This window comes from Barbatula barbatula, assembly GCF_947034865.1.
Source record: "Barbatula barbatula genome assembly, chromosome: 24".
NCBI classification, from domain to species: Eukaryota; Metazoa; Chordata; class Actinopteri; order Cypriniformes; family Nemacheilidae; genus Barbatula; species Barbatula barbatula.
The window spans coordinates 10,198,081-10,211,013 of NC_136787.1; the positions used below are offsets into that span (position 1 = coordinate 10,198,081).

Consider the following 12,933-nt stretch of genomic DNA (forward strand, 5'->3'; position numbering starts at 1 on the left):
TTAGTTTGTGCCAACCCTGAGTTTTAGGTACCATGAAAGTAGCTCGGCTTTAATCGGTGTTCGTCGCCATGGTATCTTACGCTGCACGGCTAACCTGCTCCGGGGCAGGCTATGTTCTAGATTCAAGATCTCAGACTGAAGTTTGACCAATCAGCTGTGAGCAAAGAAACATATAGGTGACGTAACTGACTCACAGTGCGTGTTAGAATGGTTATTTTTTATACGGTTTAATAAAATAAAAATATAAAATAAAATATTGGTTACTATTGTAATGTTAGGATGGCACTCGTAGGAATAAGGACCATACACACGCACGTCTGTGTTAACTCGTAGTCGTCTTTATTAACATTTCACAGGCCATGGCATTACGGATGAACCCCGTACTACTACCGTAGTCCCCGTCTTAAGCGGGCAGTACATAACGTGCAATGATTACCGTAATGACTATCACTACAACTATAAAGGTAAAATCTGATTTTACAGATTTGCTGGCTTTCCCTTACACTCATATGAAATTCAATATACTTACTTATATTCCACTTTTATTGTATCACATGTATTTGCATTGGATTTTTTACATTCTTGTCTGTGGTGCAGAACATCTAGGAACACTTTCAGTTTCACTGTATAAGAAAAATTTTCTTTGTCCTCAACCGTAGTTTTTATTAAGGCTTCAATGAAGAGACTGACCCTGGTTAATGGCGCAAAGTTTATTAAATGTAAAGGCTTATGTATTCTGTTGTAAAAGCAGCCCGTTTTATTAAGTGTAATTCTAATATTTTCTTCCGCTTCTCTGTGTTTGCAGAACACACCGCTATTTTATAATTCTGAGCTCCGTTGTCTTTCTGCAAAAAAATAAACTCGTTTTTTTTCTGCAGAGCATCATATCAGACTAAAAGGAGACCAACATGCAACCAGTCCGCGTTATTTTTTGGGCAACTTGTTTGATATGAACCATCAGTAGGCCTACACGGTGCATGTTTAATTGATTTTAAACATGTAAGATGTCAGAGTTTACAATGCAGAAGCGGTACGTGTCATTTGCCTGTCAAAATAGCCGTTTATAACAAATTTGTACAGAAGTTCAGAATATATGAGAATGAACTTTATTTGCACGCAACTCCTCTCATGTGTACTCGGAAGGGAATGATGAAGCAGGTGTAAGGTTCTCTTTCTTGCTTCTGCTGCCTGAATGGATGTTTTTTGTCCGCACGCAGGTTAAATTGCAATATGCGGGAGCTTCAATTAACATTTGTTGTAATATTTCTGTACCCATGCCTTACATAAAAAAGTTGCCCGCAAGGACACATACCTCTTAGTTCCACCGAGGACCCCGCGGATCCAGTTTGCCCTACAGCACTACAGTAAATATGTGTACTATATAGTCGTTTAATTTAACATTAACGCAATCAGCAGTGTTTCTGAAACACTTCTCTCTTGCGTAGACAGCAGAACCATATCACTCCATGGCTGAAATTCAACTTTGTGTTCATATTGTGGAAATCGCTTTATTCATTTATAATGCGATTGGTTTAGTCATGCTGACGTCACTCGTTCACGTGCACGCGTGCGCAAACTAATCTTAGCTTCAGGATCGAAGCTTGAGTTGACAAAGAAACTCCATGAGCTGCTTCATGGTACCAACAAAGCTTGATCACGTTGGTTTGGTTTTGTCAACCCAAAACTAATCCTGTAACCCTGAGTTTGTTCAGCTACATTCATGGTACAGGCCCCCGGTCTTTTAAAAATATAAACATTATGTAATCAGTTCATTTATTTTCCAGAAGTATGTATTCATTTATTTATAGGAGAGGAGGTGTACACAGAAAATAAAGAATGAATAAAACTCATTAGTGACTGAGGTGTGCTATTGATTGTGCTATAAATCACTGAGCTGATGTGATCGTATGCTGAGTACAAGGTAAAAATTGAGGTAATAGATCCTCCTTGATAGTTTAATTTATAATAGGTAGGAAGCATATGTGCTTGGAACATCTTGAGGTTTTCACATAATAGTGCAAAATTATGCTTTATTAGTCAAAAGTTTGGAAACACTTGCACCATGTGGGATGTGACCGGCACTGCGCCACATCAGTGTGGACAAAATTTTAATTTATAATGGGTTCTAATGCGTTCTTTTGTACAGTGTACATCTTTATTAATATATTTTCTTCCTTATAGAATATAAGTGCACTCATGAAAACTAAATAGTTGCACAACTGTAACTAGGAATTATTTTGGAAATAATACATCTAAAATAAATCTTAACTATGTTCAATTTCATTTTTTGTAAACTTGTTGTTTTGGCATTTTATCATCCAGCTTCTTGAGATCTTCTTGAGAAGTATTGAAGGGGCTCTCATCGAGCTTTTATTGGCTGTGTTCTCATCATTATTTGGTCCATTTGATGTGTTGGCACACAGTTATATTTTTGTTTTATGTACCCGAGTAACTTCGCAGTTGTTATAAGTATGTGAAAAGTGGACAAATACGGATCACACAACAGTGAAAACATAGAATGTAATATGTCTGTAATATATGCATACTGCACCCACACATACTGCTGTATAACATACTCTTTTTCTGTTCATTTAAAGTATGTGCTGTCACAGTATTCTATTTTGGTTGCTGACTTGCCCAACTAACTATCTTCTGTTCAGTCAAACTTTCAGTTCTCTGCTTAACGTCTTCTTAAGCGATACGCCTCCAACCTCATCACAAATGGCTGAGCCAGAGGTTGACATGTTGTTTGTACTGTAAATGACTTATTCGTAGCTCATCACAGACCAATCGGATCACAATTAGTGCTAAATACAGATCTAAACTGAGATAGGAGAAAGTATATATACCTGTTTAGTATCAATACTAGATACTATACTTAAGTATTAATCTAACTGTTATGCCATCACCACCACTGTGTGTTTAAGTATAGGACAGGTGTGTGTGTGTGTGCGTGCGTGTGCGTGTGCAAATGAAAGCCAGACAGAGGGGTTGGGGCAATTTATAAGGCTGTACAGAGTTCTGTGAAAGATGAAGGGCTCTTAAGCTACCCATGGCCACATTCATCTGTTCTGCAGATTTCCCCCTTCACTTCATCTGCTTCTCCACCCACAACCCAATCACTTCTCCAGAGCTGAGACAGCAGCAGCAGGCCCTGCAGGGGGCTGTGTGTATGCACGAGTGTGTCTTGAGACACATGAGTCATTTTAGTTTCTTTCCTACCATGCCAGAATGTTTTTGAAATTTTTGTAAAGAAAAGCAGACTTGACATCACTGATCATTCCAAAGTTACAATATTACCATGCTCTGCCTTCTTTTAAGGTGCTGTGTGTAATATTTAAAAGGAAGCTTAATGTTTTTATAACATTAGAACGAGCTATTTCTTTCTGCAAAAACAGCGGATCCCCTTGCATGGAATTCACCATGTTGTCTCTACAGTAGCCCTAAACAGACAAACTGCTCTACAGAGCCCTTTATGTAAATACGTTATCTCCTTCGACACTAAAACGTCCTGTGAGAGCGGCCGCAGTGCTTCGAAAGGGAGGGAGGTATAGTGAGCCGTCAAATGCCGCTAAAAATGCTTCTTTGAAACCATTTTTTTAAGTGTGTAGAAGTACCATGGTGTTTTTTAGTACCTTGGGATGTCCCAGATATTCTTTCGTTTTAAATACTTTAAAAGTATGTTGTTTTCACAGTTATTGCATATATATGAAATTGACATAATTGTATTTTGAAAGTAAATTTGTCTTTAGTTTCTTCTGTTTTGCTGTAATCCTATTTTGCATCGATTTGTTATTATTTAATTTAATTTCAAATGACATTCTTCCGATACAATGAGCTATGGTATCTACATTATTTTATAACCCTATACTTTAAGCTGTCCCATTTGTTTCCATGTTTATTACCCTTAAGGGGAATCATCTACAGTTTATCAACACAAAATGTACATGCCTCTCTCTCTCTCTCTCTCTCTCTCTCTCTCCCTCTATGTGTGTGTGTAGATAAGATAGATGATGAATTGGAGATGACAATGGTATGCCACCGGCCGGAGGGTCTGGAGCAACTCGAAGCACAGACGAACTTCACCAAGCAAGAGCTGCAAGTCCTTTACAGGGGTTTCAAAAATGTACGCTTCTCTCATAACCCGTCTTGATTTTCTCATTCATGCTTTATGGCTGACTTTTACTTTCCTCAAATTTCTTCTGACACGCTCCCAAACCGTTTCTGAAGCTGATAGTGTTTATGTAATAAACCTTTTTGCTTCAATATCTTCTTTTATGAATCATCGTATCTCATCTGCATATAGATTCCCTGTGGTTCTGTTAGCTGTGTGTCATCTATCTTTAAAACTCTGTAAACTCGTATTGTTTCTTGATGCATTATCCAACATGTCACTAATCACAACATGCTGGCCTGCAGCAACAGTCAACCAGTCATATTTCACATTACAAGCATCACACGCTGTATTAAACACACACATACACGCTCGGCAGCACACCCCCACATCAGCTCAGAAAGCCGTTTCTTTTTTTTAGTACAGCCCCTACATCATTATTTCATCCATCCTTAAAGACACAATGGCTTGTAGAAGCAGAATATTGTCATTGATGTCATTACACCGTAAACCTTACTTCAACTCTTGAAGTACTTCAACTCCTTTACAATTTACAGCAAATCGCCACTGGACAAAATGTCAAATATTAAGCAGTATTTTCTCTTGACATTTTCAGTCAAAACGTGAATGTAAATCTCAGAGAATGTATTTATTACCAATGTATTTGATCCATCTATTTATATTTTACTAAACCCCTGATGACCAGATATCACAAAAATATCAGTCTATGCATACGTTTTCAATTTAAAAAGAGGTAATAAATTATGGATGTGACAAAAAAAGGTTGCATGTTTTTGAGAGACTTTTTTTTGAGAGGATATTTAAACCACCAAATATTAACATGTGCCATCAGTTGTGAAAACCTGTGGAAAAAAACGTAATTTTTCATCTTAAGGTTGACTTTGCATGGAATTGCCCAAATATTAAAATACAAGAATTTGGGTAAACATTGTATGTATCTTTATCTAATGTATAATGTGTATACATTATGTAGGTTTTAATCTATAATGTAATTTAATGCATATGTGATACTTTTTTTAAATTAAACAATAATATATGCAATTGTTTTTTTATAAAAATGACCAAAACAAAACCTGCAGATATGTTACTGACCACTAGGTGGCACGCCTTCTGTGTGAATTCTGTGCATTTGCAAATATAAGACCAATAATATATGCTGCTTTCCTCTCCAGGAATGCCCAAGTGGAGTGGTGAATGAGGAGACCTTTAAACACATTTACGCACAATTTTTTCCTCATGGAGGTACGCGCATTTTCAGCAAACTCCTTTAAATCCTCACATAGGACACACCTAGTTCATATCAAAGATATAATGGTTTTTAACTTGTTTTGTCTTATTTTTGTACAGATGCCGGCACATACGCACATTATCTCTTCAATTCATTTGACACCAAAAATAATGGATCTATAAAGTTCGAGGTATGAAAGCACAGCTTGTGCGAGTCTAAAAATATTTGCTCACAGAATTGAGTTCATATTTCTCTCTCTTTCTCAGGACTTTGTGATGGGACTGTCCACACTACTACGTGGGACGGTCAGAGAGAAACTTGAGTGGACATTTCATCTCTATGACATTAACCAAGATGGATTTATCAGCAAGGAAGTATGTGTGTGATACTTTCTGGATTGTAAAGAGCAGCAAAAGCTAACATAACTTATTTAAATTACATTCATGACAGGAAATGACGGAGATAGTGAGGGCTATATATGACATGATGGGCAAATACACGTACCCTGCTTTAAAAGGGGACGTACCAAAGCAGCATGTGGATGTCTTCTTTGAGGTTAGCACTAAGTAAATGTTGGGCCTGAATGAATTAAATGTCAACACAAACTAAAGGACATTTTACTCTTCTACAGAAAATGGACAGGAATAAAGATGGGGTTGTAACATTAGAGGAGTTTGTCCTTGCCTGCCAGGAGGTAAAACCAGATTATAAGTGGTATAAACTTCAACATTGTAAAAAAAACACATATTTATATTTATTATAAATATTATATAATTAAATATTAACATATTTCTAACTAATTTGTATATGCACACACGAACACACACACACACACACACATATATATAACATCTAACATATATGTTAAGCTCTACAATGTAATAAGTTCAGTATTATTAAAAATATAATACTGACTCTTTGTGGTCAAACTAAAGAACTACATGACCATGCTCACTCAAGTTTCTCTTCTTGCTATCTCTCCACAGGATGAAAATATGATGAGATCCATGCAGCTCTTTGAAAATGTGATATAGAGAAGGACCTATAAAGAAAGCAAGAGGATTGTATATACAGTATATTCAGTGAACAAAGTTGAACTTGGGACATTATGAGATGGACAAATGCATGAGAATCTGCATTCATTTATTTCTCTCTCTTCGGTTTAAGCCTTGTCACATATTTATTGTTGTTTCTTGTGAGCGCTGATGTTATGGGAAGTTACCAGCCAAAACTCCACCATGATCCTTTACTCCCAACAGATCATCAGAAGACTGCATATGTTTGTAAAGGCATTGAGTGATGTCTGGCCATTAGATCATCAACCTTCTCCCCAAAAGAACATCACATTAAACATCTCAGGCTTTTTTCGTTTGCTTGACCCTAGAGCTCAGGACTCTGCATTTGGTCTACTGGAACTGCATTCAGGAGGCAGACGACCTCCTTTGCTTGCTTTCTTGTTAAAAGAGCTTGCATGAAAAAAAACAGCTGATATGTTCCCTATGAGTTGCTTGAAAATAATGTAATGCGTATATAGGCCTACATTTCATGTTGTCTTAATGGCATGGGGTTTGTGGGATTCCTAATGAGAAGTCTTGTGTTGTCAGTGTTAACAATGTTCTTTGTAGGTTATTACTGTCTATAGTTCACCCGCTTATGTTTGTCTGTCCGAGTACCTGCCAAGCCTTTTTTGTGCTTCAGATAGTCACATAGTAAATAAGATGAGACTAAGCCCAAAGTATGTGTGCGCGGAGGCTTTGCTATGTTTGTGTGAGAAAGGTTTTGCAAATGTTCTCGCAAATATAGTTAAACATGATGAAAAGTGACTTTTGAAGTGTTTTTATTATTTGCAAGGCTCAAAAATCAGACAGTATGGCCAACATGAGGTGTATGGGTGAGCATGTGCGCATGGCTTTTGGGTTTTCCATATAGTGTTACTTTACAAACATGTTGTGTAGCATACAGAACTGCATACTAAACCATTCTGGTGGATTGCTTAGATATTTGTATCTGCACTAGAGTTGGGAATCGAAAATCGTGTGTGTGTGTGTGTGCGTACGTGTGTGGATATAAAAATGACAAGTGACAATCCAGTCCTCCAGCTATCCCCTGTAACCCAAAATAGAGTTTTGAACAAGACAATTTAAGATAAATGACAAGAGATGAATGTGATGATATGGCAGACGGTCAATTTCAATCCTTAGAAATGTAAGCCGTACATATTTGGTGCCACATAAAGAAATGACAGAGGATGCAAATACAAACTGTGAGAGACTATCATAAATCTCAGTCAGATATGAATAAAAAAACATTCGTGGAATAACCACATGTCTGTGTGTTTGGCCTTTTATTTATTTCTTATCACTCAAACGTGTCTTTTATAAGAATGTATTACACCTTTAATTCATTGTATGTCAATTATTTATAAATGTTAGTCTACATTTTAAAATTCGAAAATGTGTCAAAGCTTCAGTGATGCATTTGTTGCAATATTAGAATAGAGGCACAACAGATATATATATATAGGACTACACACATGTAGGCTACATTTCAATCGCGCCTCCAGCTTCCGGTGTCTCTTTCAAAAAAGCTCATTCATTGGCTAGACCGGAAGCCCGTCCCAGAAATGGGCGTGTGGTATACGCAATGTGGGTTAGTGTTCCTGTTCCTCCAGCGGAGTGCACCATACAGTTTATCATACTTCCAGACGCTGATACAACATAGCAAAGATGGATCTAGAACAGATGGGTCCCCAGACCTTCCTTTATGGTATGTATAATACATGAATCCATTTATCAGAACACATGTATGGTACATGAACGTCTTTACGTGCACTTTTATTTCATTTCATAGTCAGGTAGCCTAACGGTTTAAGTTATCCGTCTTATATCTCCAAACCCGAGTCGTTTCGGCAGAGCCTTTTCAGTTTTGAAGTAATGTCGTTTACTTTATTTATATTTAGCGCTTTGATGTCACACTCGGGATGTAAGCCGAAATAAATGTGATGTTAGGTGTAGTATGAGCTAGTTGGTCACTAAGTGTGTGATAATGGTAGTACGTAGCTTATCGACTGTCGATTTATGTTTATAGTAGTTTAATTGTCAGATAAAGAGTGGCATTTGTTGATGTCGACGTTTAATATTAACAGCAAAATTTACGCGTGTCTACCTGCACGCGCTCTCGTAACACGTGCACAGGCTCCAAAATGGCGTCCTTGTGCTACACGTGTTCGATCGGGAAAGCGTTTGCTATTGTATGAATTTAGCTCGGAATGACTTAAATGTATATTTCTCGAATGCATATTGAACGCAACGTTTTAACTGTGTTTCTTTTGTTTTGTCTTTATGTTTCGTTGTGGCTGACAAACGTATTTAGTTTGAGTGGCCTAAACAACGCGTTGTTCTGTTTAAAGCCGTCCATCTAAACCAACATTAAATAACTTTAGATGCATTTTATTTATCGTAAATCCCTAACATGTGCTCTTCACACATATAGCAGTAATGCATTCTTTCAATAATAATGCACAACGTTCTACACACACTTTTTTACCAACCAGGTGTAAAGTCATGTTTTAATAAACACACTAGGAGCTTTTTAATTTCGTTGTAGTTACGTGCGCCATGTGAAATTTAATTTACACCTACCGTGCACGTGCGATGCAGTGTTATGCCGGCTACCAAAACCACGTGGTGAATCCTGTACAACACCCTCAGCTCACCCAACATGCAGAGATGCCCATGGTGATTTATTCGCGATATGAAATGTTTCACCTGTTTATTTTACAGGTTGTGAGCTGAAGGCAGGGAAGGAGATCACCTTTAACCCAGAGGATGATGATTATGATCATCAGTTGTCTGTCAGAATGGTATGTGGGATTTGCAGTCAGTTATTAGTAACTCACACCATGAGTTCTTTTTAAAAGATCTGATGCGTTTACTTTCTTTTCAGGCCTGTGTCGATCCCACAACAAAAGATGAACTGAATGTTGTGGAAATTGAAGGGCATGATGTAGAAGGTCAGAAGGTAAAAGCAGTGCTGGCCACGCTAAAACCTTCCACCCTACCCAGTGTAAGTTCAGGCACTTTTATTCTTCTGATCAGTTATGTTTGCAGAATCTGAGTTTGCATAATCTGAATCTTGATTTTTTTTTATTTCAGGTGAGTTTGGGTGGTTTTGAGATCACACCACCTGTTGTGTTCCGGCTACGCTCCGGTTCCGGTCCAGTGCACATTAGTGGACAGCATCTAGTCAGTGAGTACATTTTAATACTTTTAATTAATAAGAGTTCCAAAACATTTGTTGACATTCCCATTTATCTCAGGGGCGTACATGAAAGTATAGTTAACCTTAAAATTATAATAATTTATGCGTGCGTCCTAGTCAAATTAGTTATATTTAATAATATCTTTACTCTTTCTGGCTTTGTAATTGGATTGCATGGGTACCAAGGAATTGTAAAGCTCAAAAATAGCATCCATCCATGTTAAATTCAAATATAACAATGAGTCTGTGAGATGATTAATATTTACTTCTTATTTATGGATTTTTGTGTATGTAATGTAAACAAACCCCACCTATGCAAGTTCAAATATGGTGTAATATTGAATCTCAGAACAGACCTGGAGTAACAAGCCAAACCTTGAACCCTTCAAAATGTAGGCAGTAATGAGAAGCCTGGCTTTACTGCATTTTTCCATTCAAATTTCTTAGTGGGATTATTTTTTTTACTTTCAGTCATGGGAGGAGACCAGTCTTTTGATGAAGAAGAGGAGGAGGAGGAAGAGGAAGAAGAAGAGGTGAAGACATCCAAGAAGAGGCCAGCATCATTAGCTCAAAATCCTTCTGTAAGTTCTTGACTGATTTTAAGCCACAATTGTGATTCGTGTAATTCATAGGCTTGTTTTATAAACAAACTTTCTCTTGTAGAAAAAAATGAAGATCGAAGAGGAGGAGGAGGAGGATGATGATGATGATGATGATGAGTGAGTGTTGCTTTTGCCATATTTAAGTCACGAGTCTATACACCTTTTTCAGAGCCCTTTCATACTTAGATTCTAATATTAGAGTAACTTCAGGTATAAAAAAAGGTTTATCCTGTTGTGTGTCTAAACAAATAACTGATTGCAATTTAATGCTGACCAAATTTGGGTTCGTTTTTAATCTTTTTGTAGGGATGATGATGAAGAGGAGGAAAGTGAAGAAGAATCACCTGTAAAGGTGAGTTGAGTCTTTAAGGCCCCTTAAATCTTCCAACTTTTGAGTTATCTGAAATATTCAATAGTTTAACAACTGGTTCATCGTTCCAGCAAAAGAAGCCAGCATCTAAACCACAAACCCCTGCACAGAATGGAAAAGGACCAAAGCCCAGTACACCAGCTGCTAAACAGGTTAGCACTTTCCTTACTCGTGGTTTCTAGCAGTGAGTTACAACATCTTGATTACTGATATGTGGATGTGCTTTCACAGAACAAGACCCCAGAGAAAAAGAACAAGGGTGACAAAGGGCAGTCGCCAAAAACACCACAAACTCCGCGAGTTCCTCTTACCGTCCAAGAGATCAAGGCGAAGATGTTGTCGACCGTTCAGAAGGTTTGTTTTTCAATGTAATCTTCCCTATCATCAAAACATGTCTGATGGGATTAATGGTTAAAGTGGTCGGAAAGGGCATGGGATTCTTGCCGGGTTAACTACATGTCTATAACCATGAATGCTTCCAAAATTAACGTTGTCACACTACTTATTCATGGTAACTAAGAACAGAAATGCTTTTTATCCAAGTTTTATTGATATCCTGTTGGCAGATTTTTTTAACTATTGCCTAAATTTCACATGTATCATTGGCATGATATACATAGATGAAAAATTTTAAACTTAAATGTATTGCAAGCAGTAGCCGATCAGATTTCTTCGTATTTTACATTTGAAATCAACACATCAAATGTATATGTAGACCAGGTTTATGTGAAATTGATAAACAAAACATTCATTGTGTCTTGCATTTTTTTGTCCACAGGGTGGATCATTACCCAAAGTGCAAGTAAAGTTTGACAACTTTGTAAAGAATTGCTTCAAAGAAACTGATCAAAAGGTGTGTACTTTTCATCAATTTAAATGATTCATTATTTTTTTGTTCCAATATGAATGTCTTACATTATTTTTTCTCTCTCCAAGGTCATTGATGAGCTTTGGAAATGGAGACAGGCTCAGGAGAAATAAATCACCTTTTATTTTGGTTAAATTATTGGGTGTTATTCCTTTTTTACCTTTTATTTTCCTTTTTGTTACCTGTAATTTTATTTTAAGAGTTTCAAATCCGTTCCATTTCGTTAAGATTTTACTCTGAACATGACATTGCCATTGTCCATGGGCTGTGTCGGTAATTGAACAGGGTAATTTACTCAGTGAGACTCATTGAACAAAAGATCTCTTACTGTAAATGTGTATGGGTTTTTCTTTACTCTGCCCGTCCATGGTTTCTTGAATATTATAGGGAAATGATTGCCTGGCTTCCTGATGGTATGCATCAGAAGCTTGTTTAATGAAGTTTAGCTTGAAAAGCTTTACATTGGTTATGATCCATCAGTAGTGGGTTCATGAATGGCTTCAGTGATCTTTAAAGAAATTCCAGTATTTCAACAGTTCACTTTATTTTTAATACAGACTTTGACATCTATATGCTGTACCCCGAAGTATTTGAATAGGTTTTTGTAAACGGTTAATAATGTTAATGTGTATTCAACATTGATATGAAGATATGTGCAACTCCATCTTGGCAACAGATAACTGTCTTAAATTTTTTTGATTAAAATTCAAATGTGTATTGTCCTTTTAATCTCCGTTTTATGCATTTATTATCCAACATAATTGTAATAAATGACTTGTATTAAGCAAGTTTTTAAAACAAACTATATGGCGTGTTAAGGGCTGTGAACACCAGGTATTGTTGTCATTTATATTTTATTTATTTAGTCAAAAACCACTATTAGTCACTCATGGTAACTCCTTATGCTTGTATGTTTTCCAAAGATCCACCCACTTCAATTGGTTGTCAACCTGGACAACACCGTAATAATCACGTAAAATGTGCAGTGTTTTTTTCCCTGAAAACCAGCTAATTTCCACATACGACGACAAGTTTTAAAGTTAATTCGGCGTTATAAAAGTTCAGTTTGATTTTGGCTTTGTCTACAATTAACGGAAAGGCACCTTAATGTTATTAAGCTACTATATACTTATGTTAAGAATTTTACATATTTATTTGAACAATGCAAATTATGTAATTTGTCAGTATCGTGGAACAAACATCCAAGTTGTGGCTCATGTCCGACTCCCTTTACGCGCGCGTTCTCGCGTCAGTAAATCGAGCAAACGTTCCTCATTAAGAACGATTTTGTCTCATTTACAAGCTCAATTTCAATCTTGTTTAAATGTTTTTACATTCACATAGTGGAAATAATGTGATTAGTCGCATTCACACCCAAATTATATTAATTATAGCGCCATACCTTTCATCTTTCGTTAAGCATTTCATTCTGTGAACAGCGTGCCATTAGTGCGCTTGCACGCAATAACC

At 36.8% G+C, this 12,933-nt stretch overlaps 2 protein-coding genes across 6 annotated transcripts in view; both read left to right on the forward strand.

Annotated features, from left to right (window-relative positions):
* kcnip1b (Kv channel interacting protein 1 b) overlaps positions 1–7,688 on the forward strand; it is a 29,402-nt gene extending 21,714 nt beyond the window's left edge. For all 3 annotated transcript variants that reach the window (XM_079448892.1, XM_079448894.1, XM_079448893.1), the window contains exons 2-8: positions 4,002–4,126; positions 5,308–5,377; positions 5,483–5,553; positions 5,630–5,737; positions 5,814–5,918; positions 5,995–6,057; positions 6,350–7,688. In XM_079448892.1, the coding sequence (XP_079305018.1) occupies positions 4,002–4,126; positions 5,308–5,377; positions 5,483–5,553; positions 5,630–5,737; positions 5,814–5,918; positions 5,995–6,057; positions 6,350–6,397 (590 nt within the window). In that variant the 3' untranslated portion in view covers positions 6,398–7,688. The remainder of the gene's footprint in view (positions 1–4,001; positions 4,127–5,307; positions 5,378–5,482; positions 5,554–5,629; positions 5,738–5,813; positions 5,919–5,994; positions 6,058–6,349) is intronic.
* A 202-nt stretch (positions 7,689–7,890) lies between these two features.
* On the forward strand, positions 7,891–12,681 carry npm1a (nucleophosmin 1a). 3 transcript variants are annotated; one of them, XM_079448274.1, is made up of 11 exons: positions 7,891–8,129; positions 9,146–9,225; positions 9,309–9,428; positions 9,518–9,611; positions 10,095–10,204; positions 10,287–10,342; positions 10,532–10,577; positions 10,667–10,747; positions 10,827–10,949; positions 11,374–11,448; positions 11,532–12,681. In XM_079448274.1, exons 1-11 carry the CDS (start codon positions 8,090–8,092, stop codon positions 11,574–11,576), a joined length of 870 nt encoding a protein of 289 aa, XP_079304400.1. In that variant the 5' UTR covers positions 7,891–8,089; the 3' UTR covers positions 11,577–12,681. The 3 variants fall into 3 exon arrangements, with proteins under 3 accessions (XP_079304400.1, XP_079304401.1, XP_079304402.1); XM_079448275.1 differs by having other exon boundaries at positions 8,031–8,129; positions 10,287–10,336; positions 11,532–12,320; XM_079448276.1 differs by lacking the exon at positions 7,891–8,129 and adding an exon at positions 8,155–8,293 and having other exon boundaries at positions 11,532–12,458.
* The last annotated feature ends 252 nt before the right edge of the window (positions 12,682–12,933 follow it).

Bases quoted from the DNA above. Each gene is read 5' to 3' on its own strand.
- npm1a (XM_079448274.1), top strand. From the start codon at position 8,090: ATGGATCTAGAACAGATGGGTCCCCAGACCTTCCTTTATG. The intron at 9,429-9,517 runs GTAAGTTCAGGC...TTTTTATTTCAG, and splicing joins AACCTTCCACCCTACCCAGT to GTGAGTTTGGGTGGTTTTGA. The intron at 10,205-10,286 runs GTAAGTTCTTGA...TTTCTCTTGTAG, and splicing joins CATTAGCTCAAAATCCTTCT to AAAAAAATGAAGATCGAAGA.